The 25,564-nt window shown below is 56.8% G+C and overlaps 1 protein-coding gene across 5 annotated transcripts; it reads left to right on the forward strand.

Annotated features, from left to right (window-relative positions):
- Positions 1-398: 398 nt before the first annotated feature.
- Ints1 (integrator complex subunit 1) lies at positions 399-25,126 on the forward strand. Of its 5 annotated transcripts, none has more exons than XM_039089968.2 (47): positions 400-789; positions 1,348-1,638; positions 3,158-3,354; positions 3,435-3,572; positions 3,769-3,928; positions 4,030-4,135; positions 4,230-4,416; positions 4,523-4,668; positions 4,766-4,907; positions 5,759-5,935; positions 6,549-6,657; positions 6,866-6,986; positions 7,343-7,420; positions 8,006-8,163; positions 8,424-8,520; positions 9,774-9,865; positions 10,006-10,066; positions 11,071-11,268; positions 11,497-11,626; positions 11,886-12,065; positions 12,142-12,291; positions 12,896-13,075; positions 13,162-13,266; positions 13,412-13,579; positions 13,773-13,884; positions 14,790-14,951; positions 15,462-15,608; positions 16,072-16,170; positions 16,353-16,477; positions 16,813-17,067; positions 17,630-17,789; positions 17,973-18,113; positions 18,227-18,410; positions 18,489-18,612; positions 19,104-19,234; positions 19,854-19,941; positions 20,021-20,247; positions 20,353-20,476; positions 20,956-21,089; positions 21,178-21,370; positions 22,273-22,400; positions 22,796-22,920; positions 23,643-23,756; positions 24,114-24,184; positions 24,373-24,464; positions 24,587-24,696; positions 24,778-25,126. In XM_039089968.2, exons 1-47 carry the CDS (start codon positions 651-653, stop codon positions 24,891-24,893), a joined length of 6,672 nt encoding a protein of 2,223 aa, XP_038945896.1. In that variant the 5' UTR covers positions 400-650; the 3' UTR covers positions 24,894-25,126. The 5 variants fall into 5 exon arrangements, 4 of the variants coding, with proteins under 4 accessions (XP_038945896.1, XP_063127802.1, XP_063127803.1 ...); XM_063271732.1 differs by having other exon boundaries at positions 4,030-4,134; positions 4,223-4,416; XM_063271733.1 differs by having other exon boundaries at positions 4,030-4,134; positions 4,223-4,416; positions 22,796-22,908.
- The last annotated feature ends 438 nt before the right edge of the window (positions 25,127-25,564 follow it).

Below are 25,564 nucleotides of genomic sequence, written 5' to 3' on the forward strand. Positions count from 1 at the left end.
ATGTCTGGAATTTTGTCCTTGTCTCAGTGTTTTGATATTCAGCACTGGGACGAGAACAAATCTTGACAGCACCTGTCTTGACAGCTCTGGTTTCCATGCAGATCGAGGTACCCAAATCAGGTGGAATCCAGAGGCCATTGAAGGAAGCCTTCAGCATCCCTGACTTTAGAGCATGTCACTAGTGGATCACTATGAAAGTAGGATTCTGACTTCTTGAGCTAGGATCAGACTCATCTCCAAAAATGTAAGAGAAAACAGTTTATGCCCGACAAGCAGAACTTTCTGACTGGCACAGGTACGGTCCATCCAGCCTCCGGCCACCAGAGGGCGGTGCAAACACTACATACACTTTGCCTGCCTCTCTTGTCTCTTCCTCACCTTCGGGTTTGTTTTACTTCCGGTTAGTGGGAAGTCAGCACAGGGAAGGAGCGCAAATCAGTTTGCGCTTCCGGAGCGCCCGTGCTGCGGGTTTGCTGGGTGATGCACTGTAGGTGAGGGGCCCTTGCACCCAGGTGAATTCTGTGAATTCTGCTCCCTGCGGTGGCATTCGTCTCCGCAGTCGGCCGTGTGTGGGCTGCACTTGGCCCTGTTCTGTGACCCCGGTAGGCGGCCCTGGGCACTCGGCCCAGTGGCCCCGGCGCGAGGGATGAATGACTGAGCGAGCGAGTGACTCCCGCCGCCTCCTCCCAGGTGACGGCGCTTCGTCGAGGGGCGCCCGGGCCGCGGGCAGGATGAATCGAGCCAAGCCCACCACCGTACGGAGGCCCAGCGCGGCCGCCAAGCCCTCAGGTGGGTCCCTGCGCGCGGCGCCCGCGAGACAGTCAATGAAAGGGCTCCTTGCAGGCAGGGCACGGCCACTGAAGGGGCACCTACGGGACATAGTTAACTTGGGAGTACTGAAGAGCATAGTATTCCTGCAGGACATGGTCATCCAACCCAGGGTTCATGCATTCATAGCTGCTCTGAGGGCTCCTTGCCCTGCTGAGCATCTGGGAAGGACAGGGAAACTGGACCAGAATCACAACTCCTGAGATCGTATAGTCTAGATTGGGATCCTGAAGGTTCTTCTTGCTCACTGTGTGACACTGACCCATTACCTAACTTCTGTGACTTTATTTGTAAAGTGAGGGTCATACTTTTGAAGAAACTCGGTAAGAATTAGGTAGACAGTACTTAAGAGTTATGAATGGCTTGGGTTTTAGGCAGCACTGGATCGGTGTCAGCCATCGCTTGCTCTGCCAGGGTGATGTTGAGTAACCTCTGACTTTACTTTTGTCCCCTTGGGGTCTTGTTTATCCGCTCTGAACATGGGTATCACAGGTGTGGGTTTTTTTTTTTCCTCTGCAGGGCACCCTCCCCCAGGAGACTTTATTGCTCTGGGGTCCAAGGGTCAAGCCAATGAATCAAAGACAGCGTCCACCCTGCTGAAGCCAGCCCCTTCTGGACTACCCTCAGAGCGCAAGAGAGATGCGTCAGCTTCTCTGTCTGGGGCCTCGGGGCTGACTGGCCTCACTAAGCGCCCCAAACTGTCCTCCACTCCCCCATTGAGTGCCCTGGGTCGTCTGGCTGAGGCCGCAGTTGCAGAAAAGCGAGCTATTTCTCCATCAATTAAGGAGCCATCTGTGGTGCCCATTGAAGGTAAGCCCAGACTGCTGACTTCCCCAGAGAGATAGCCTGTCCATCACCCAGGCCTGTCGGAACCACTTCCAGCGGGGTCTTCTGCAGGAACGGGTGTGATGAGATCTTGGCTCCCTGTGGGCTCGCCGCCTGATGTTGTGAACAGATGCACTTCCCATCCCCACAACCACTCCCGGCTCATCACTCCATCACCTACCTGACATGTCTCCGGCCTGCCCTGGTTGTGACAGCACTGTTCTGAACGCTGCTGAGGGAGGTGTGCCAACTGTGGTGGTTCCCAAGTGGTTCTAGCAGTGGAAGGGGATCCTTTGCTCACTGTTTTGCCCCCAGGACAAGGAGCATTTTGGTGCCATTTTCCAGGTGGAAAATAGGTCCCCAAAGAGCCCTCAGAAGGTTCCGACCAGCACTTGCAGTTGTGCAGTCTGACCTTCCCTTGCTTCTTGTCATTTATCTCATGATGCCTTTGATAGTGTCAGGGTTAAGCCCAGGTCCCCGTGCGCATGAGACAAGTGTTCTAACCACTGAACTATACAGCCCAGAGCCTCTCTGTGACTCATAACAACTCCATGATGCCTTAGCATAAACATGTTTCTGATCTGGCATTCCAGTAGCAGACACCATTGTCTGTGTGTCTGCTTGGAGCCTTTTCTAGGGGAATTCTCTGTGAAAGCCAAAAGGGGCAAGCATCCCATCCCGCAGCCATTATTTGAAGCTGTGTCTCATAAAGCTACATTATCCCTTGATACTGAGATGTCATTGAAAGACTCAGAGGGTATGGTGGTCAAGGCGCATCACCTCAACAGCTTGGAAGACTGAGGCAGGTAGATCAAAAGTTCAAGGCCAGCCTCAACCACTTCTTTTTTTTTTTTTTTTTTTTTTTTTTTTTTTGGTTCTTTTTTTTGGAGCTGGGGACTGAACCCAGGGCCTTGCGCTTCCTAGGCAAGCACTGTATCACTGAGCTAAATCCCCAACACCCTCAACCACTTCTTAACAGGACTCTATCTTGCAGTAAAAAAGTAAATTGAAGGCTATGGGTATAGCTCAGTGGTAGAGCCCCTGCCTAGAATCCCCAGTGAGGGGCTGGGGTGTGGCTCAGTGGTAGAGCCCCTGCCTAGAATCCCCCAGTGAGGGACTGGGGGGAGTGGCTCAGTGGTAGAGCCCCTGCCTAGAATCCCCCAGTGAGGGGCTGGGGCATGGCTCAGTGGTAGAGCCTCTGCCTAGAATCCCCCAGTGAGGGCTGGGGGCGTGGCTCAGTGGTAGAGCCCCTGCCTAGAATCCCCCAGTGAGGGGCTGGGATGTGGCTCAGTGGTAGAGCCCCTGCCTAGCATTTGTGAAGCCATGGGTTGAGGAAAAAGGTACAGACTCAGGCGTATGGTTTCTGGGAGTACAGAGCATGCATGTGCTGGTGAGACCATCTGTATTGCCTGTCGTCCACCCTGGGCATGGCCTCTGTCATCATCCACCCTGGGCGTGGCCTCTGTGCTCATCCATGGCTAACGTGAAGCTCCCGCGTGGTCAGTTCTGCCCACAGTACTGCTGGACGAGATCGAAGCTGCCGAGCTGGAGGGCAATGACGACAGGATCGAGGGAGTGCTGTGCGGGGCTGTAAAGCAGCTGAAGGTGACGAGGGCCAAGCCTGACAGCACGCTCTACCTGAGCCTCATGTACCTGGCCAAGATCAAACCCAACATCTTTGCCACAGAGGGTGTCATCGAGGTGAGACCAGGCCCTCCCTAGACCCGTCTCTGTGCGGCGGGGGGCATCTCAGGACAACCGTAACTTTACCCTCCTTTCAGGCCCTGTGCAGCCTCTTGCGGAGGGACGCCTCCGTTAACTTCAAGGCCAAAGGGAACAGCCTAGTGTCTGTGCTGGCCTGCAACCTTCTCATGGCCGCATACGAGGAGGACGAGAACTGGCCTGAGATCTTCGTGAAGGTGAGTCACCTCCCTAGGGTCCCAGGGAGCAGAGCGCTGAGGAACAGAGGGTGCCGGAGACCAGGACAGGAGAGGGACACCAAGGGAGGCTCCCAGTGTGCTATCCTTCCTCCATGGGCATTGACGAAGGCCTCCTGCATGCCCGCGCTGGATACCCATCCAGCCTCAGGCAGGGTCCAAACATGACTCATTGTAGGTATACATCGAAGACTCGCTGGGTGAGCGGATCTGGGTGGACAGCCCTCACTGCCGCACCTTCGTGGATAATATCCAGACCGCCTTCAACACTAAGATGCCACCAAAGAGCGTCCTGCTGCAGGGGGAGGGGGCACGCAGTGGTGGCGAACTTGGTGCAGGTAAGAGGTGCCAAGGTGTCTGTGAGGTTGGGCCCGAGGTCACCACCCTACCCTCCACATCCCTGGCAGAAGGCACTCATTAATTCCCATGGTTCCCGCAGGTAGCAGCCCCCACCCGTCACTCACAGAAGAGGAGGACAGCCAAACGGAGCTGCTGATCGCCGAGGAGAAGCTGAGCCCTGAGCAAGAGGGGCAGCTCATGCCAAGGTAGGTGAGCTGCACAGCCCCAGTCTCAGAAGGCCAAAGGGAGGGCACTGGAGCTGGCATCCTTCCTGGCCTCCTTTTCCCCCCTCTGGCCTAGGTACGATGAACTCACAGAGAGCGTGGAAGAGTATGTCCTGGATATGCTCCGTGACCAGCTGAACCGGCGCCAGCCCATCGACAACGTGTCCAGGAACCTCCTGCGGCTGCTCACAGCCACCTGCGGCTACAAGGAGGTGCGGTTGTTGGCCGTGCAGCGGCTGGAGATGTGGCTGCAGAACCCCAAGGTATGCTGTGGGGGTGAAACAGTTCATGAGAGGGTCTCCTTGGGGAGAGGGGGGAGTATGTGTGGTTGTGGTTGCGTGCCTAATGGTCGCCCTGACCTCCCTGCAGTTGACCAGGCCAGCGCAGGACCTGCTGATGTCTGTGTGCATGAACTGCAACTCGCATGGCTCGGAAGACATGGATGTCATCTCGCACCTGATCAAGATCCGCCTCAAACCCAAGGTGCTCCTCAACCACTATATGCTCTGTATCAGGTACGGTCAGCCAGGGGGGCAGCAGGTGAGCCAGGCCAGCGGGCAGCAGGGGCAGCCTGGCCTGGCCCCCCCTCACCCTCTCGGCTCTCGTGTCCAGGGAGCTGCTCAACGCACACAAGGACAACCTGGGTACCACCATCAAGTTCGTGATCTTCAACGAGCTCTCCAATGCTCGGAACCCCAACAACATGCAGATTCTGTACACCGTGCTGCAGCACAGCTCCGAGCTGGCGCCCAAGGTGGGGATCAGGATGGGACAGCCCCTGGGCTTGTGTCTGGGTGAGGCTTGAGGCTTGCGGAGCTTCAGAGGGAGAAACTCCTGGCTCTGAGTTCAACCGGCAGGAAGACCCATTGACTTCTGGTTTCTAAACCGTCCTTGTGAGCTAACACTGTGGAGCAGATAGTGCTGGGCAGTGAGCCTCCCAGCTTCCCCAGCTCCAGCATGGTATAGCCTCCTTAGTTCGGATCTTTCTAAACCAAACAGGCATCTCCACAGCTCCCCAGCGCTGGCCTGGAGTCCTAGCTTGTGGATACCCGGTGTACCATCTCTCCATAACAAGAAACTCTTGTCTTTAGCCAGGGATCTCTGGCTGTTTTGTTAGACTCTCTGCACTAGCTTCTGGCCATGTCCAATGATTGCCTTTTAGCTTAGTGTTTTAAGAGACTCGGTTGGGTCGTTGCCGGCCCAGGAGGTAGCTTTGGTGCTCAGTCTTGTCTGAGCCCAGGTGGATGGGGTGAAGTGGGCTGCGATATCTGGCAGCATCCACATCCTTGTGCCTACCAGTTAACCTTTACTCTGGTCAGAAGAGGACTGGCTGCCCTCCTGCCAACTGTCAGGAGAGTGAAATACAACATCCATGAAGGGGAGACGGGCCCCCCTCCTCTCTGGACAGGTAGCCCGACATGTGCTGTGGGACCTTGTCTTGCACAATCCTACCTGCTGCTTAGTTGTTTGGATTGTTCTCCTGGGGGAGGCTCTCTGCAGCTCCCAAGTGAGGTCCTGGCAAATTGTTAGAGGGGCAGGGTGTGGTAAATGCATGCATTTGGATGGTCACTAACCCTAGCTCCCTGTGGCTTCTCTTTTCCTCAGTTCCTAGCCATGGTGTTCCAGGATCTGCTGACCAACAAGGATGACTACCTCCGTGCCTCCAGGGCCCTGCTGCGTGAGATCATCAAGCAGACCAAGCACGAGATCAACTTCCAGGCTTTCTGTCTGGGGCTCATGCAGGAGCGCAAGGAGCCACAGTACCTAGAGATGGAATTTAAGGTGCCTTAGGACCCCTGCTCACCACCTACCTCCACGTTGCGGTCTCCTGACACCGAGCGTTAACCTTGTTATAGGGGACGGCCACACGCCAGGCTTGTGTGCAGACACATCCAAGTGTGAAGCCACTTAGTGCCGCTCCGTCCCTCGTAAGGATGGAGCCAGGCTGACCAAGCTGGGGAGCTGATGGTCGCAGCGTGGATGTAGACATTGCAGCTGTCAGGGCCGAGGAGTAACTGGGGGGATGGACAGAGTCCCCCAGGAAAGGGTCTGATTGACTCGGGGTGCCAAGCAAGAGGTGGGAGGGAGTTTTGCTGAGAAGAATGAAGCAGGGGCGCTGGGACAGGATGGCAGTCCACCATCGTGGCAGTCTACCATTGGGGAGAGGGTTTCCTCTGTTGGTTGAGTCCCCTCCCAGTAGCCTGATCAGAAACTGGCTCACCCTGGACCCAGAGGCCTGCTTCTGTCAGCTCTTCTCCCAGCATGGTGGTCTCCAGATGTGGAGACAAACTCTTAAGTAGTTTGTGCATCCATGTCTCCATGCGTCCCTGTGTCACAGGGGACCCTTGGGAAGGGCCCTCGGTCACTCGGGCTCTGCCGCTCTGTATGCCCGTAGGAGCGGTTTGTGGTTCACATCACGGACGTGTTGGCTGTGTCCATGATGCTGGGCATTACAGCCCAGGTGAAGGAGGCTGGAGTCGCCTGGGACAAAGGAGAGAAGAGAAGTAAGACCCTGCTAGGCTGGGGGGAACTCCAGCCAAGGGTGTAAAACCGGGCCTTGTAATTTGGAGCCTGTTCACTTAGGCATCCTGTTAATTTTTGAGGCCTAAAGTTGGGTGGGAAACCGGTAACGGGGCAGGGGTGGTCTCCATAGTGGTCTGGCCTGCTTGAGTCCGTGGCCACAGGATAACAGGAGCCTCTTCACCTCCCTAGACCTCGAGGTGCTACGCACATTCCAGAACCAGATTGCGGCTATCCAGCGTGACGCTGTGTGGTGGCTTCACACTGTCGTCCCCTCCATCAGCAAACTTGCCCCCAAGGATTATGTGCATTGGTAAGAGGCAGGCCATCTCTCTTAGCCTCACAGTGTCACCTATGTGAGTACATCTCAGATGGGAGCCTGTTACCTCCAGTGGGGCCACTGGCCACACAGCCTTAGAGCCCTGCCACTGAAGCCCTCGAAGACAGAAGGGTCCTGAGCGTGAGAGCTACATGAGGGCCTCCGTTCCTCACAGAGGCCCCGATGACCCCTCTCTTGGTCCCTAGTGGCCACTGTGGCCAGGTGGCTCAGGAGTCAGGAAGCCCCAAGCAATTTTCCATCACTAGCTTTTGCCTGAGCTGTCCCTGCGGGGTGCCGTCGGGATGGAGACTTCCTCACACAGCTGACTGACACCTATTCTGTCCCTGCAGCCTCCACAAGGTGCTCTTCACCGAGCAGCCCGAGACCTACTACAAGTGGGACAACTGGCCTCCTGAGAGTGACCGCAAGTGAGGACTGGGGTGGGCAGGGCAGCCTGTGGGCACAGGCTTAGCCAATGCTGGGCAGGTAGACCCTCCCTGTGAACCTTCGGCGGTTCTTCACGTGCAGTGGTACCTGCCTCACATTCCTGCCCTTCCCTATTCCCTGGACACACCCCCAGGCAACTCCTCTCCACTCCCACTCTGCCCTTCCTTGGCTAACCCTCCAGCCCACTGGGTCACCTGCATGTTCTGGGACACCCCCTCTCCAGTCCTGCTATCGGTCTAGCTGATAGACATTGCCGTCCTCTCCACTCCTGCTATCGGTCTAGCTGATAGACATTGCCGTCCTGTTGTCCGTACCCCAAGCACTCTGCCTACCCTGGCTGCCATGTTTCTATGGTTGCGGGGGGGGGAGGGGGGTCGTGTGCAGCCTTTGGCAGTGGCTTCCCGCTCTCCCTGTCCATTAAATGCTGGGATCTAGCGTGCAATTTTCCTGTGTGGGCCACCAGAGTAAGGAAGATTATACCCGTAGAAAGGCAGATTGGATCTGGCCGCTGGCCACAGGAGATCCTGGAGGTTCCTCACCACCCCTCCTCCCAATGTCCCCTGCAGTTTCTTCCTGCGCCTCTGTTCAGAGGTTCCCATCCTGGAGGACACCCTGATGCGGATCCTGGTCATTGGACTGTCTCGAGAGCTGCCGCTTGGCCCCGCAGATGCCATGGAACTGGCTGACCACCTTGTGAAGCGAGCTGCGGCCGTGCAGGCTGATGGTAACACCCCTGACCCTTTGCCCCTCACAGGAGCAAGAGGTGCCGCCATCCCAGCTGTCCCTCACCCTCGCTGCTGCCGGGGGGCCCAGCCACCTGCAGGGCCCGTGTGTCGCCTGTCCCCGGTTTAGCCTGTCATGCTGTGGTAACAGTCAGACTGACACAGCATCTGGAGCAGTCTCAGCCTCTCTTCCCATTTCCTTCCTGCTGCCCAGGGAGGGGGCTGGGCCAGACCCGGGAACCCGGGCATCTTTGGGTTTCAGATGTGGAAGTTCTGAAGGTGGAGCGGATCCAGCTGATAGACGCGGTACTGAACCTGTGCACCTACCACCATCCTGAGAACATCCAGCTGCCCCCGGGGTAAGGCCGCAGCCCGACTCCCAGCAGACGGGCCTGTTCCCCAGCCAGCCTGAGGGGGAGCTGGCTCTCAGGGCCCACAACTGCTTCCGGCTATTCCTGTGTGGGAGAGATACCTTCTCCAGTGGCTTTTTTTTCCGGGGGGAGGGTGTCCTCAGACTTTGGGAGATTTTCTTTTTGCTTATCTTTTCTTTTGGATGGTGTCTCACTACTGTGTAGCTCAAAACCAAAATTCACCTGCCTCAGCTTCCTGACTGCTGGGATTAAAGGCGTGCACCTCTATGCATGGCTTTTTAATTTTTATTTATTTATTTATTTATTTATTTATTTATTTATTTATTTATTTATTTATTTATTTTTTGCTCAGTACTAGCAGTCGAACCCAGTGTTTTGTGTGTATGAGGCAAACACTGCCACTGTACTCCGAGCATCTTTTTTTTACTTAAAAATTTTTTTTGTGTGGTATGTGTGTGTGTGTGTGTGTGTACACAAGTAGATGTGCCATGGCCTGTATGTGCAAGTCAGAGGACACTTTGTAGAAATCCTGTCCTTCCACCATTTTCGTCCTGGGGCTCAGACTCAGGCCCTCAGTTTTTTGTTTTTTTTTTTTTGTTTTTTTTTTGAAGGTTTGATCAACACTTTTTTTTTTTTTATTAACTTGAGTATTTCTTATTTACACTTCGAGTGTTATTCCCTTTCCCGGTTTCCGGGCAAACATCCCCCTAATCCCTCCCCCTCCCCTCCTTTATGGGTGTTCCCCTCCCCATCCTCCCCACATTACCACCCTCCCCCCAACAATCATGTTCACTGGGGGTTCAGTCTTAGCAGGACCCAAGGCTTCCCCTTCCACTGGTGCTCTTACTAGGATATTCATTGCTACCTATGAGGTCAGAGTCCAGGGTCAGTCCATGTATAGTCTTTGGGTAGTGGCTTAGTCCCTGGAAGCTCTGGTTGCTTGGCATTGTTGTTCATATGGGGTCTCGAGCCCCTTCGAGCTCTAAACAAAGAGGCCCTCAGTCTTGATGGCACCAGCAGAGCCCTCTTGCTCGCCTGCGTTTTGAGCCAGGGCCCCTTACTTTTTCGATTGGAGCTCATCAGTTTGGCTGGCTAGCGGGGCCCAGGGCTGTCTGTCCCCACCTCCTAGCGCTAGGATCACAAGCTCCATCTGGCTCTTATACTTGGGTTCTAGGGAATAGAACCGGCCTGGCCCGAGCTCAGAGCACAGAGCTCACACTGTGGCCGCCTCTGCCTTCCAGGTATCAGCCCCCAAACCTTGCCATCTCTACCCTCTACTGGAAGGCCTGGCCCCTACTGCTGGTCGTGGCCGCCTTCAACCCAGAGAACATTGGTGAGCTGTCATGGCCATGGAGATAGATGTTGGGCCAGAGCCTGTGGGAGCACCAGCTGGGGTGCAGGGTCGGGGCCGGTGGGTGGGAGGGAGGGAGGGAGGGAGGGAGGCAGGCGAGAGTGCTTCCGGTTGTTCTCTAGGTCTGGCTGCATGGGAGGAGTATCCCACCCTGAAGATGCTCATGGAGATGGTGATGACCAAGTAAGTGGATGAGCATCCTTCAGCCCAGGGCAGGGCTGCACAGAGGAGCACTATTTATGCCACCTCCCTGGTGTCTGCCTCCTGGTGTGCAGTTTCTGAAGTCAGATCCCTTGTTCATGGGTCTCAGTGCCTTCCCTCGGGCTGGGCAGTGTGCTTCTAGCTGTCACCATGGGAACCCATGGGTAGGGTGACACATGTTGGGTAGCACACATGTTGGGTAGCTCGCACACTGAAGACTGGGGAGAGGGTAGAATGGGTGTGGGCCTGGCCCATGGGGAATGCAGTAAATCCACAGCCATAGTGACCTTCACAGTGGTCAGTGTGGCTAATGAAGCCTAGTCTTTCTGTACTGAAGCCTGTGTGAGCCAGGGTGGGGACACTGTGTAACAGGCCCAGCTCAGCCAGGCGGCACCACAGAGAGCAGTGGGCTTAGGTCACAGCCTAAAGACGTTGGAGGGATCAGGCTTGTGTGTGGCAATAATAATGAGGACCAGCTATGTGCTGTGGCATTGTGGACTGGTTGTGTGTATGGCTGTGGCATTGGGCAATGGCTGTGGTGTAGGATATTGGGTGTATGGTTTATGCCCGGGGGATGTGAGGCATGGGATCTAGTGGCAGGGACTCCTTGCGGAGACAAATTTTTGAGCATGTCAAAGGGGGAAGTGTTTGTGCTTCACAGAATACTGCCATGTTTCCGTGAGGCTTTCATGAGGAACAGGGGTCCTGTAAAATACAATATGGTGTCACATAGTGTGGCAGAGGAGGTATCCGGGATACTGGAAATGTGATAAATAGGTAGTTTCCACACTGAAGGTAGTTGTCATGCTGTGTGAAGTGGGTTCCTGGAGCCTGAAGCCACTGGAGCTTAACTGGATAGTGTTCTTGCTTGGCCCAGTGTGCAGGCTGTGCTCCTGCAACCGTAGCTGTGTGTGCCTGAACTGAACATCGCCTGCTGGGTACCCATGTGCAGGGATGGGTACTAGGCCTGCATGTTTGATCTCCAGTAACTACTCCTACCCACCGTGCACGCTGACGGATGAGGAGACAAGGACGGAGATGATCAACCGTGAGCTGCAAATCTCTCAGCGAGAGAAGCAGGAGATCCTGGCCTTTGAGGGTCACTTGGCCGCCGCCTCCACTAAGCAGACCATCACCGAGAGCAGCAGCCTCCTCCTGTCCCAGCTAACCAGCCTGGACCCCCAGTATGCCATCCTCCCTGTCCCAGGTGTGGGTGGAAGGGACACGAGGAACTGGCCTCGGGTTGTCTGCTCTGCCCCTGCATGGTGTGGATCTCGGAATTAGGCCTTAGGGTACTGGGTTAGTTGAGCTGTTTGCCCCTTGGTAGCAGGGCCGGGACAGTGTGGCTTTCCAGTATTTGCACTCAGTGTTATATGTGTGACCTTCTGACTCTCGTGTCCCGTGTCACACAGAGGCCCTCCCCGGAGACCACCACCTCACATCCTGGACCAGGTGAAGGCCCTCAACCAATCCCTGCGCCTTGGGCACCTGTTATGTCGCAGCCGTAACCCAGACTTTCTCCTGCACATCATCCAGCGCCAGGTGAGTCCTGCCCTGCGAGTGGTGGAGGAAGCACAGGCCACGAAGGTTCCAGAGGTTTCCCCAAAGGCAGAGTGCATTGGAGCACTGTGCCTTTGCACGCTGATGGTGCATAGACATACTATGGGTTCGGATGTGTGCTGACTGCCACAGGTTGACACTTGCCCTGCAGAGGGCACCTTAGAGCCTCTGCAGGGCAGAGGATTCGGGGCCCAGGGCTGGGCCTCTATTGGTACACTCAGTTTCTCTGCTGCCCACACAGGCCTCCTCCCAGTCCATGCCATGGCTAGCAGATCTGGTGCAGTCCAGTGAAGGCTCTCTGGATGTGCTGCCTGTGCAGTGCCTGTGCGAATTCCTGCTGCACGATGCAGCTGACGCCACTGCCTCAGGGGAGGAGGATGACGAGGGCGAAAGCCGGGAGCAGAAGGCCAAGAAGCGACAGGTATGGGATCCCAGCCATCCATCCACCCCACCAAGTCTACTCCGGCAGTGCTCTGACAGTTCTTCTTGGTCCACAGAGGCAACAGAAACAGCGGCAGCTGCTGGGCCGCCTACAGGATCTGCTGCTAGGCCCTAAGGCGGATGAGCAGACCACATGTGAGGTGCTTGACTACTTCCTCCGGCGTCTGGGCTCCTCACAGGTGGCCTCCCGCGTGTTGGCCATGAAGGTGAGTGTGGCCAGGTGTGTGAAGGACTTGCTGTGGCTGAGGGAGGGAGGGTGTGTGTGTGTGTGTGTGTGTGTGTGTGTGTGTGTGTGTGTGTGTGTGTGTGTGTGTGTGTGTGTGTGTGTGAAGGACTTGCTGTGGCTGAGGGAGGGAGGGTGTGTGTGTGTGTGTGTGTGTGTGTGTGTGTGTGTGGTGAGGGCTTGCTCTTGGGGACTAACAGAGCCTCACACATGCTAGTCAAGTGCTCTTACCACTGAGCCACACCCCAGCCCCTCACTGGGGGATTCTAGGCAGGGGCTCTCCCACTGAGCCACGCCCCCAGCCCCTCACTGGGGGATTCTAGGCAGGGGCTCTACCACTGAGCCACACTCCAGCCCCTCACTGGGGGATTCTAGGCAGGGGCTCTCCCACTGAGCCACAGCCTGGCTTTCTGTGTATGTATTGAATAACTAACCACTTGGCTCTCTCAGACTTCTTTCCTAATTTGTGTGGACAGAAGGGACAGGTGCTGCTAGTCTAGTCTACAAGAACCGGAGCCCTTTGCCTCTTGTCTGTGTCTCCTTCCCTGGGTGGGACATACTGTGAGAGTGGTTGTATGTACCTGCAGGGCCTGTCACTTGTGCTGTCAGAGGGTGGTCTTCGTGACAAGGAGGAGAAAGAACCCCCCATGGAGGAGGATGTCGGGGAGGCAGACGCGCTACAGGGCTATCAGTGGCTGCTGCGGGACCTGCCCAGGCTGCCCCTGTTTGACAGCGTGAGGACCACCACTGCCTTGGCTCTCCAGCAGGTATGGAATGGGTAGGCCAGTCCTGGGAGGAAGGAGTAGTTGTACACTACCCCAGGATCCATCTTAGACTTGTCCACCCTCCCCAGGCCATCCACATGGAAACTGACCCCCAGACCATCAGCGCCTATCTGATCTACCTGTCCCAGCACACACCGGTGGAGGAGCAGGGCCCACACAGTGACCTGGCCCTGGTGAGGGAATTCTGGCAGGGGCAGATGGCTTTGTCACCTGTGTTGTGGCTGGCTATTGGGCTGGAGGCCAAGGAAGAAGTCGAGGAGGTGGGGCTACTCATGGCCAGAATCTTTGGAGCCTCTGACAGCTCTTGTCCCTACTCAGGATGTGGCCCGACTGGTCGTGGAACGCTCCACCATCATGGCGCACCTCTTCTCAAAGCCTTCCTGTAGCACTGCCTCCGATGCTGTACTCAGTGCCCTGCTATCCGTGTTTTCCCGCTATGTGCGGCGCATGCGCAAGAGCAAGGAGGGCGAGGAGGTCTACAGCTGGGTGAGGGCCAAGAGGGTCAGCAACTCAGCCAGCGGGATGGGGCCTTCAGAGCTGGGTGATGGGGGCAGGGGATGGTCTTCAGGGGAGGCTCTGAGGTGGACTGAAGCAGGACACAGGGTGGGTACATTGTCACGCCATTATCTGTCCTACCATCTGAGCCACCTGGTGCCTGTCCCTCTGCCGTCTCTCATAGTCGGAGTCTCAGGACCAAGTGTTCTTGCGCTGGACCAGTGGGGAGACAGCCACCATGCATATCCTTGTCGTCCATGCCATGGTCATCCTGCTGACACTGGGCCCGCCTCGTTGTAAGCAATCTGTCCTGAGCTTTTCTGAACTCAGCTTCTAGTCAGGATGGCCTGGGATGAACCCTCTGGTGTAGCTGGGACGTACCATGTGACTATGCCTTCCCTGCTTAGGGTGTTGAGTATCCTGTGCACATTTGAACACCCACTATCCCCATGGCCCTGTAGGTTGGCCTGGGGACTCAGTGGCCAGGTCCAGGGCCTGAAACCCCTCTGGTCAGTGGCCTTCCCTCTTGTCCTGGTAACCACAGCAGCTTCCATATAGGTTCCCTTTATGCCAAGAGAATGGAAAGGGTCCAGATGCCCTGGCTGGGAATTCTGAGGCATGGGGGTGGGCTTCACTACCAGGCTGAGGAAGTGCTCGTCTGTGGTGTATGTCCATGTCACTGTCCTGAGGAAGGACAGCAGGGAAAGCTGACTTCATGTTGTCTCATCTTGTCGGGTCCCCTGGGCTCTCTGGAACCAAAGACTGAGGCACTTGAGGACAGACGGCTTGCGCTGCGGTTCTCTGGCTCATAGATAACTCTGGGTGACCTTGGGCAAGAAGCCGCTCTCCACCCCTAAACCCAGGCCGCTGTGGGCACCACACAGCAGATAGGGTGACATAAAGTTGCGTGCCCACTACCTTCTCAGTCCTCATCTACCCCATCACTTGAGCCTTCTCTGTTCCCCTAAAAGCCTCAGCAACCCTCCCCCCGCCCCTCTAGAAGTACAGCCCTTGGGTTGGGGATTTAGCTCAGTGGTAGAGCGCTTGCCTAGCAAACGCAAGGCCCTGGGTTCGGTCCCCAGCTCCGAAAAAAAGAAAAGAAAAGAAAAAAAAAAAGAAGTACAGCCCTTGGTTGTCTGGGATCCTTCTTGGGTTCGTGGCTCCTCGGATAACACAGCTGCTCCCTATGTCTTCCCTAAAGCTGGCGACAGTGAGTTCAGTGAGTTGCTGGACATCTGGTTTCCAGAGAAGAAGCCGCTGCCCACAGCCTTCCTGGTGGACACTTCTGAGGAGGCGCTGCTGCTGCCCGACTGGCTGAAGCTGCGCATGATCCGCTCTGAAGTCCCCAGGCTGGTGGATGCTGGTACAGTGAGACTGGGGGAAGGGCCTAGTGAGACGGGGGAGGGGCCCAGTGAGACTGGGGGAGGGGCCCGACCTCACACTTGCTGCCTCTGAGCCTGAACCAACTGTCAGACATACCAAAAACTCTGAGGGCTCAGAGACCAGGCCTGGAGCAGAAATGGCTATAAAAGACCTGGTTTTTAGAGGCACGAGATAATTTCAGGGCCTTCGATTAGTCGTCTGGAGGGCATGTGTATAGACAAGCTGCACTGAGCAGAGGCAGGTCCCATCAGGGGCCGGACATGTGTCTGGCCCCAGACAGGAAAGGAGACTTTAGTGAGTGACTGGGTGGACTTGGGAAGCCTGGTGAAGGACAGACATACCAAGGAGTCTGGACTCCAGTGAGCCAGAGGGCCATTGACAGTGTCATGGCTTCAGAAGCCATGGGGACTGTGTGTGGTGGAGACTGTCAGAGCCAGGCCCTGCGCCGGTGCATCTGAGAGCTACCCTTGCTGGTACACCTTGCCCACAGCCCTGCAGGACCTGGAGCCCCAGCAGCTGCTGCTCTTCGTGCAGTCCTTTGGTATCCCCGTGTCCAGCATGAGCAAGCTGCTGCAGTACCTGGACCAGGCGGTAGCCCAGGATCCCCAGACCCTGGAGCAGAACATCATGGACAAGAGTAAGTCCTGGGGCCATGAGGCCTCAGCACACTGTGGCCCACCAAGCCCTTTAGGGCAGACTGTACGGTTGTCCTGTCAGGTGTGCACCTACCCCTGTGGCAGACTGTGGAGCTCTGAGACTGCTGTCCCCATTACGACTGACTTGAGGTTGGAGGGAACCCTAGGTCCTCTGCTGGGAATCCTGCGGTCTTTGCTTTTTTGTCTTTAAGAGACAGTTTTTCTCTGTGCTGCCTTGGCTATCCTAGAACTAGCTCTGACAGGCTGGCCTCTACCTCAGAAATCTTGCCTGCCTCTGCCTCCTAAGTGCTGTGACAAGAGATGTGTGCCACCACTGCCTGACTAGCTCCTGCGGTCATAGAAGAGCTTGCTGGGCATGGTGTGCCAGCCCCCCAGTCCTGTGTTTGGTGGAAAGGCAGGCTGGCTTCATCCACCCCCAGTGGTCCCCTGGCCGCTGTTTTGCAGATTACATGGCTCACCTGGTGGAGGTCCAGCACGAGAGAGGTGCTTCTGGAGGCCAGACCTTCCACTCGCTACTCACGGCCTCCCTGCCACCCCGACGAGGTACAACCCCTCTTTCCCCTACTCCATGTCACCGTCTGAGCTGGACTGCTTTTGGCCTTCATTGTATTCCCTGGCTTGTGTCAGTCGTGTTTGTGGGTTCTTATGTGGGCCCAAGGTCCAGCTCTGCCTTCTGGTCACAGTCTGTGGCAGGACAGGGCCACTTGTTTCCTATTTGTCTACAGACAGCACAGAGGCTCCTAAGCCAGAAAGCAGCCCTGAGCCCCCACCAGGCCAGGGCAGGACTCGGGCAGGGACGCAGGTTCCAGTGCTCGGCCCTGAGGACGACTTAGCTGGCATCTTCCTACAGGTACAAGGGCAGTCGTGTGAGGGCCCACAGCAGCACTTGTCTGCCCTCCCTGTGTCTCGTGACGTGTGTACTACGTACTTACCTTGTGCTCACTCCTCATGCTCACAATATGAAGTCGGGTTCTGGGTTTCCTGCTAGTTCCTGTGCTAGGGTGCTAGGTACCTCTGTCTTCCACATGCAGCTCTTAGGGTATGAGACTCCCTTGCCACTCTTCCAGTAAGGATGCCAGGTCCCTTAGTGATGCACTGGGGACCCAGTCAGATGGGTGGGAGGCAGGATGCACATGAGAACCTCGGGTACGAGGCCTCCGCATTCTCACACCTTCTGCTTTCCAGATCTTCCCACTGAGCCCGGATCCACGGTGGCAGAGCTCCAGTCCGCGCCCCCTTGCCCTGGCACTGCAGCAAGCCCTGGGCCAAGAGTTGGCTCGTGTCCGCCAGGGCAACCCCGAGGTGCCCGGCATCACAGTTCGCCTTCTGCAGGCCATGGCCACCCTGCTGAGCTCCCCGCACGGGGGTACCCTTGCTCTGGCTATGCACCACAGCCACTTCCTGTCCTGCCCTCTGATGCGCCAGCTCTGCCAGTACCAGGTGCTCTGGCACGTGGGCTGGTGGGAGGCAAGGGCAGTGGGAGACTGGGGCCCAGAGTACATGACTCTGCCTGTGGTAGGAAGCCTTGGGTATCTCCCCAGTCCACCCTTGGGCCCGGTGTTGTTCCCAGCATGCCTGAGGCTTCCCTTGGCAGGTTTCCTGTCTTTAACACAAAAAGCAGCTACCTTGGAGCAGGGACAGGGGCAATGGCAGGGACAGGTCCCCATCGTAGAGGGTGAACGAAGGAGGTCTCTGTCACCCCTCTCTGCATACACGAGTGCATGTGTGTGTATGGTGTGTATGTGTGTGCACACCTGGGTTTCTTCTCCGCTGTATGGGTTACTGATGAAGGCACGTCCCCAAGGGCTGGTGTTTAAACCTTTCAAGGTCATCCTGGCACTCAAGAGGCATGCTTTTGAGTGGCAAGTGGGATGATATTGGGTCCTGGCCCTGTCTCTGGGCCTCTGGGCCTAGGTTGCATACTACCTCCTCCCTCCCCCGCTAGGCAGGGCTGTTGGAGTCCTGTGCCAACGTGCTCACATATGGCTGTCTGTCCCCGCAGCGTGCTGTCCCGCAGGACACTGGCTTCTCCTCACTCTTCCTTAAAGTGCTCATGCAGATTCTACAGTGGCTAGACAGCCCTGCTGTGGAGGATGGGCCCTTGCAGGCCCAACTCAAGTTATTTGCTACCCGCTATTCAGCAAGACGCAGGATCAGTGACGGTGAGCTCGCTGAGAGTGGCAGGCAGGCAGGGACTGGTTGGTGTCATTGTGGTGGAGCCAAGCCTTCAGAGAGCTGTGCGGGCCTCTTGAAGAACAGCTAGCTTGGGCAGAGAGGCAGGCCGTGAGTGTGTGAGCAAACCAGAGCTATGGCATTGGTCACACGGTATGTACCACTGCCTGCAGTGCGCAGCGGGCTCCTGCACCTGGCTGAGGCCTTAAGCTTCCACCGTGATCTGGAGGTGGCCAACTCCACCGCACGGGCCGTCATCGCCACCCTGAGGTCTGGGGAGAAGTGTACTGTGGAGCCTGAGCTCATCAGCAAAGGTACCGACCCCTCTCCCCTTGGCCCCACGTCTTGAGGATGGTGGGAGGACTGTCTACCTTGGGGAACTCCAGGTTGTTGGCCTGCTCCACTCAGACAGCCTCCTGTCCCACAGTCCTCCGGGGCCTCATCGAGGTGCGCTCACCGCACTTTGAAGAGCTGCTGACGGCGCTCTTCTCAGCCACCGCAGAGACCTGCCCCAGCCCAGCCTCGGGGCCCATTGTGGTGGTGAGCTCCTTGCTGCTGCAGGAAAGAGATGAGCCTCTGGGCCCGAGCACGCAGGATGCGGAGGGTGCCAGGTAATCGGCAGTGTAGCCTGGGGTGGGAGCATGGTGGCTCTGCAGCCTGGCGTCTGCTCTGACGCTTCTGTCCCACAGCACAGAGGCCATGCGCCTGGGACCAGCATCTGGGCTGCTCGTGGACTGGCTGGAGACACTGGACCCTGAGGTTGTCTGTAGTTGCCCTGACCTTCAGTGGAAGCTGCTCTTCTCACGGAGAAAGGTGACAGGGACATGGCCCAGTGCCCTCCCGCAGTGCTGCCACTCCAGACTTCTGTGTCTCGTAGCCTCCAGAGCGGTGGGGGGCCCAGGGGGTGTATGTTTCTTTGGATCAACACTAGAGCCACATCTGGGGCTGGGGCTGGAATGGGATGAGGGTAGGGAAATTCCACAGATCCTAAAGTCTGAAGAACCCAGGTAGGCCCAGGACTGTGGAGAAGTGGAGAAAGGTGGAAGGGTATTGGCTGTGCATTGTCATTTATATATTTGGTTGTGAGCCTAGCCTTTAACGGCTGAACCATCTCTCCAGCCCTGTGCATTGTCATTTAAACCCGGGGCCCTGCCCTACATGGAGGAGATGAGGAGATGGGCCAGGCCAGGCCCTTTGCTGCTGTGTCCTGGGTGGTCCCACCAGAGCGTGTCAGCTGACCTGACTTATCAGAACTGGTGGTCCCTGGGCCCAGTTGAGATCATCCCGGCCTCTTTCTTCTCCAGGGCAAAGGCCACATAAGTGCCCAGGTGCTGTCCTTCCGCCCCTACCTCCTGGCCCTCCTCACACACCAGGCCAGCTGGTCCACGCTGCACCGCTGCACCCGTGTCCTGCTAAGCAAGAGCCGTGAGCAGAGGTGAGGCCAGCCCTGACCCCAGCTCTGTGTGATCCATGAATTGTGTCCCCTACACCTTGGTTCAGGGCAGCATCTCCTAAGGGGCTTCCTGTTGTGCTCAGTGCGTGCCCTCATCAGCAGGGCCAGTATCTTGCTTTTGGTGCCCAGCCTCTCACTTATGGGTAAATAGTCCAGCCCCTCCCTTCTTCTTGGCACATTTTTTTTTTTCTTTTTTTGGAGCTGGGGACTGAACCCAGGGCCTTGCGCTTGCTAGGCAAGCGCTCTACCACTGAGCTAAATCCCCAACCCTTCTTGGCACATTTTTATCTGTGGAGAATTTGGCTTATGTTCATGACGTGGTACAGGAGGCAGAGGAGCTGGGGAAGCTGCCCATCTGTCCCGGTGGTCCCTTGGCTGTAACAGGCCCATAGTGTGGGCACAAGCTGTGCTTGAGTTTCCTCATGGGAACCATCAGGTACCCAACTTACAAACATAGGACCTGGGAGTGTGTGGGTGCTGTTATGCTTCACCAGGGACTAGTGACTCCTCAGAGGGACAGTGGTAGCCCTCTACAGAGGTCCCTTTCCTCAGGAACTTTACCCTGGCTCTAGTGTTTGGAGATATGCTTGCTTCTTCCCAGGCTCGACCCCTCAGCCTCCCTGGACTTCCTCTGGGCCTGCATCCATGTTCCCCGGATCTGGCAGGGCCGGGACCAGCGCACTCCACAGGCAGGTCTCCAGAGGTTAGCCTAACCCTGTGGGTGGTGACTGCACATCCTGGGGCTGACCTACAGCCTCCTGATTGCAGAAGCGACGGGAGGAGCTGGTGCTCCATGTCCAGGGCCCAGAGCTGCTCAGCCTGGTGGAGCTTATCCTGTCCGAGGCAGAGACCAGGAGCCAGGATGGGGACAGTGCTGCACGCACCCTCATCCAGACCCGGCTGCCCCTGCTGCTTAGCTGCTGCCGTAGCAACGATGAGAGCATTGGAAAAGTGACTGAGCACCTGACCAGCTGCATCCAACAATGGGGGGACAGGTACCTGAGTCCCCACTGTGTCACCTGGGAGTGACTCCTTCAGCACATGTCCCTCACTGGCCACACCATCCCAGTGACCTAGTCCCTCTGCCCTCTCCTTTCCAGCGTGCTAGGCCAGCGCTGCCGAGACCTGCTGTTGCAACTGTACTTACAGCGGCCAGAGGTCCGGGTGCCAGTGCCTGAGGTCCTGCTGCAAAGCGAAGGTGCCACCAGTAGCAGCATCTGCAAGGTGAGGGGCACAGCCTGCCATAGCCCTGTGGCCCACAGAGCAGGGGGGTAGGGGGCTGCACCATCAGCATCACCTCACCTCACCTTGCTGGAGCTCAGCCTTGCTGTGATAGGCTCTTCCCCTGGATGCAGCCTGAGGCATGGGGATGCCCCTTCCCTTTTCTGGGCTCGGGTTGTGGGCAGTCAGGAGTTGGCACATATATTGTTTAACATATGGACAGTCTGGGGCCATGACCTCTATCAGGACACCCCCGAGTATCCCTGAGACCTCCTGCCTCCTACCCATTCTGGCCAGCTCCACTGCCTTAGCAGGGCAGGGCAGGTCAGCTTGTGCCCTCTGGAACTTTGCGTGAGGGGCCACATGAACTCCTGCCTTGGCTGTGATGTCTAGAGTGTCCATGTTGAGCTGCAATGGTGTCCTAGGCTGTGAGGGGGATGGGACAGTTCAATGTATAGGCAAGTAGTCTCCTCTCCCCCTAGCTGGACGGGCTCATCCACCGCTTCATCACGCTCCTGGCAGACACCAGTGACTCCAGGTCTTCTGAGAGCAGAGTGGCTGATGCCAACATGGCCTGTCGGAAGCTGGCTGTGGCCCACCCCATCCTGCTGCTAAGGTGCCTGCTGTCACAGCAGTGGATACCCTATGGGGTCGGGGTGACTAGTGGGAAGGTGTGACCAGGGTATCCTTCTGTTGGCCCCCAGGCACCTGCCCATGATTGCAGCCCTCCTGCATGGCCGCACACATCTGAACTTCCAGGAGTTCCGGCAGCAGAACCACCTAGCCTTCTACCTACATGTGCTGGGCATCTTGGAGCTGCTGCAGCCACGAGTCTTCCAGAGCGAACACCAGGGGGCACTCTGGGACTGCCTGCGGTCCTTTATCCGCCTGCTCCTGGTAGGTGCCAGGCAAACTGTGTCCCGCATTCCTCAGCCAAATATCCTCCCATGCCCCCTGTTGTCCTTGCTTGACTTCCTTCTGCTCCTACAGGAGAGCCCAGAGCTAGGGCCAATGCCAGGCCACCCTCCAGTGGCTTCTGTCACCACTGTCTGGAGACCAGCTCTTCCCTGAGGTTCCTAAGTTCCAGCATCCCCTGCCTGGGGAGTCCGACATTCAGGACCCTTGGTGCCAAGCCCCGTTGCGTGCTATTTGTTGGTGTCAGATGCCCCAGTCTATACATTTTGGCTGTGATACTATGAAAACAGAAGGCAGGCCAGCCAGGTGTCAGAGTAGCACACCTGCAGTCACAGCACTTGGGTGGCTGAGGCAAGAGAATTGCAAGTTCTGGACTAGCCTTGGCTATAATATTGTGAGGCAATATATGGGTGTCTGACCATCTAGAAAGAAGAGGGAGGGGGAAGGGGGGAGGGAGGGAGGCACCCAGGGGCTGGAAGGAGGGCTTAGAGATTAGAGAGTGTTAGTTGCCCTTGCAGAGGACCCTGGTTTGGTTCCTGACATCCACGTGGTGGCTTGCAAGCATTAGAAACTCCAGTTCCGGGGCTGGGGATTTAGCTCAGTGGTAGAGCGCTTACCTAGGAAGCGCAAGGCCCTGGGTTCGGTCCCCAGCTCCGAAAAAAAGAACCAAAAAAAAAAAAAAAAAAAGAAACTCCAGTTCCAGGGCACCAGACACTCACTGTCATGCAAAGACATACAGACACACATGCAGGCAAAACATTCATTCAATAAAAACTAAAAGCAGCAGGACCCAATCAGGCTAGCTCTGGGCCCATGACTGTCATGGGGTCATGTGTTGTGTAGAGGGTCTGAGGAAGCCTCTGGTGGCTCTGCCTTCTCTACAGAACTACCGAAAGTCTTCCCGCCAACTGGCCCCCTTCATCAGCAAATTTGTTCAGTTCATCCACAAATATGTGGCCTGCAGCGCACCAGCAGCCGTGGCCTTCCTGCAGAAGCACGCAGAGCCCCTCCAGTGAGTTCCCATACCTTCCTGGGCTGCCCAGTGGCCCCTGGAGCCAGAAGGGACAGTCCAGACAGTGGTCTGAATTGCAACCCCAGCCTCATCCCCACGTGCTCCCTTCACTCACCCTCCCTCCTCCCTCACCCCTCGTCTTACTCACCTCTCACCCCTCCTCCTCTCTACCCCTCCTCCTCTCACTCCTCTCTCTTCACCCCTCTTCCACTCACCCCTCCTCCTCCTTACTTAGCCTTCCTCCTCCCTCAGCCCTCTTTCTCACTCACCCCTCCTCCCTACCTCTTTACTTTGTCCTTACCTAAGCCCAGGCCCGCCTTCCTGCCCTGCTTCTCCTTACCTGGCACTCTTCCCCGCCTGCCCTCCTCTAAAGTGAGCTCATGCTCTCTCCACAGTGACCTGTCCTTTGACAACAGTGACCTGGTGATGCTGAAGTCTTTACTAGCAGGGCTCAGTCTGCCCAGCCGGGATGGGAGAGCTGACCAAGGTCTGGATGAGGAAGGTGAAGGTAAGCGGGCAGGTGAGCTCTCGGGTGGTGAGCAGGGAGGGTCCTGGTGTGTGTGGCTGAGCCGAGACCTCATCCGTCTCTTGCTTGGGCGTGGGCGGTGCCGTGACCAAGCTGACAGAACAGAACCACCTTGTGGAAATGTTTGGTTCTGCTTCAGACATTACCCTTCTGGGTACCTGCGTGCTGCCTGGGCAGGCTGGTCCTTAGGACTTACCCTACCTCACTTGCCTGATGATGGCTCCTGCTCCCTCCACAGCCGGATGATAGCCATGCTGACATAGTCACCGGTAGATCGGCAGTGACTCAGTGAACCATGCTGATAGAAGCTCAGTGACTGCAGCTAGCCTTGGCTGCCTCTGTTGGCCAGATTGACTGTGACCTCGGGCCGCCTGAAGGCAGATACAAGGTCCTTCACAGAGGACACACTGTACAGACATGAGTCTCTGTGTGGAGTGGTCCATGAGGGCAGAGGCAAGGGAGTGCGCTCCTAAGCTGGCTGTAGTTAGTGTAAGGAAAACATGTGCTGAGTCTCTCAGGGCAGCCCAGCATCCTCAGTGCTACCCTCCACATGACACGCCTCCAACTCCGTGACTACCACATGTCCAAGCACCATGTGGCATCCTGGGTAGTGGCCAGTGTGCTTCTGGGAATGGCGTAGTCTTTCCGTGGAGACTGCGGGTCTGGCTTGGCCCTCAGTGTTCAGCCATCACCTGACTCTGACTAACTTTTCACAGATGAGCGTTCAGCTGGCTCCCTACCCCTGGTCAGTGTCTCCCTCTCCACCCCACTGACTGTAGCTGATGTGGCTCCCCACATGAAGAGGCTGTCCCGGGGCCAGGCTGTTGAGGGTGAGTGAGCCACTTGTTGCTAGACCACCCTGAACCCACTGAGCTCTTTGCTCACAATTGAGGTTCTGAGACCTGACAGGGCGGCTGGCAGGTCTGTCAGTCTTCAGAGCAGAACCAGGGGTTGAGTAAAGAGGTTTGTTTCAAGTTTCCTTTTTACAGGCCTCCCTGAGACCAGTACGAGGCCAAATGGGGGGGCACAGTGTCAGGATAACCACTGAGCACGCAGTTCCTGGTGCATTTTGGGGAGGGAGACTCTGGGGGACTGAATTGCCCGAGGATTGTCCCTTCCTGTCTCAGGGTTGCTTGGGGTAGGACAGAGGTTTCCTCAGACCCTACAGCCTGACTTTTTGCCCTTAGATGTGCTCGAGACCCTGAGTGACATAGATGAGATGTCACGGCGGAGACCTGAGGTCCTGGGCTTCTTCTCGGTGAGTGAGGCTGGAAAGAGCCCAGGTTGGGGTCTTGTTCTTACCCTGCTGCTGTGCAAGCCAGGTACTGCCCTGAACTGATGCCACCACCCTGGTGGCATCTTGGGAACAGGCCCTGCAGTTACCACTAAGGAGAGTGTCACCGTGGGGACAGTCCCCACGGTGACACTCTCCTCTCACCTGAGCAGACCAACTTGCAGCGGCTGATGAGCTCAGCGGAGGAGTCCTGCCGCAACCTGGCCTTCAGCCTAGCACTGCGCTCCATCCAGAACAACCCCAGGTAGGTAAAGCCCCAACCTAGGGCCACTGTCATCCCAAACTAGCTGAGCCAGGCCATGGGAGACTGGGGCCTGGCCTCCTGGGCCGTAAGGCAAGTACCCTGTGAACATGTCTCTTTTACAGCATTGCTGCTGACTTTCTGCCCACCTTCATGTACTGCCTGGGCAGCCGAGATTTCGAGGTGGTACAGACGGCCCTCAGGAACCTGCCAGAGTACACCCTGCTCTGCCAAGGTGAGCCACCCACCCAGCGCCTGCCTGCTGCCCTGGGAGACACTGCTGGCCCACAGTGGTCTGACCTCAACTCTTCCATAGAGCATGCGGCCGTGCTGCTGCACCGAGCCTTCCTCGTGGGCATGTACGGCCAGATTGACACCAGCGCCCAGATATCAGAGGCCCTGAAGATTTTACACATGGAGGCTGTGATGTGAACTGCTGGGTGACCAGGATTCCACGCCACACCAACAAACCTTCCCTGGGGTAGTCTCGTCCCTGAGCCCCTTGAAGCTGGACAGGGATGGAGAGCAGCTCTTTCCAGCCATCGACTAGTGCTGAAGGTCCTCTTGAGTGCTCACCCTGTCTTTGGGGTCACAGGAGATACGGTGGAGAGGCTGTTCTGCCAGCAAGGCGCACTGAGGGCAGTTGAAATGAAGCATCGAGTGCCTGTGTGCTGTCTGGTGTCCTGTGTTGTCCCTGACCAGTGTGGTCTGGGTTCCTGTACTTGGTGTAAGACTTCCAAGGTGTTGAGCAGAGGCCTGGGAGGCAGAGCTTAGGCCATTATCTGACAGACTACCCTGCAGGCTACCCACACTGGCAGCTGCCTTCAGTGGTATGGCCTGCTTGGCTCTGGGTTCATTACCTCTAGAGGACCCAGGCAGGCAGAGTGGTCATCCTAAACAGATGATGGAGCCCTGTGGTTCAGACAGGAATGGCCCTAGTAGCCTGTGGTTTTGGGCAAGAGATGCCCAGAGATGAACCACCAGTTCCCACCCTCCATGGAAGACAGCAAGGTGCTGATCACATCTGGTGTGTAATGGACCGTTCTGTGCCGGCACTTGACTCTCATGAACTCGTGCCCTCCAGGTTAGGATGAGAGCCATTC

The sequence above is a fragment of the Rattus norvegicus genome, chromosome 12 (assembly GCF_036323735.1).
Source record: "Rattus norvegicus strain BN/NHsdMcwi chromosome 12, GRCr8, whole genome shotgun sequence".
Lineage (NCBI taxonomy): Eukaryota > Metazoa > Chordata > Mammalia > Rodentia > Muridae > Rattus > Rattus norvegicus.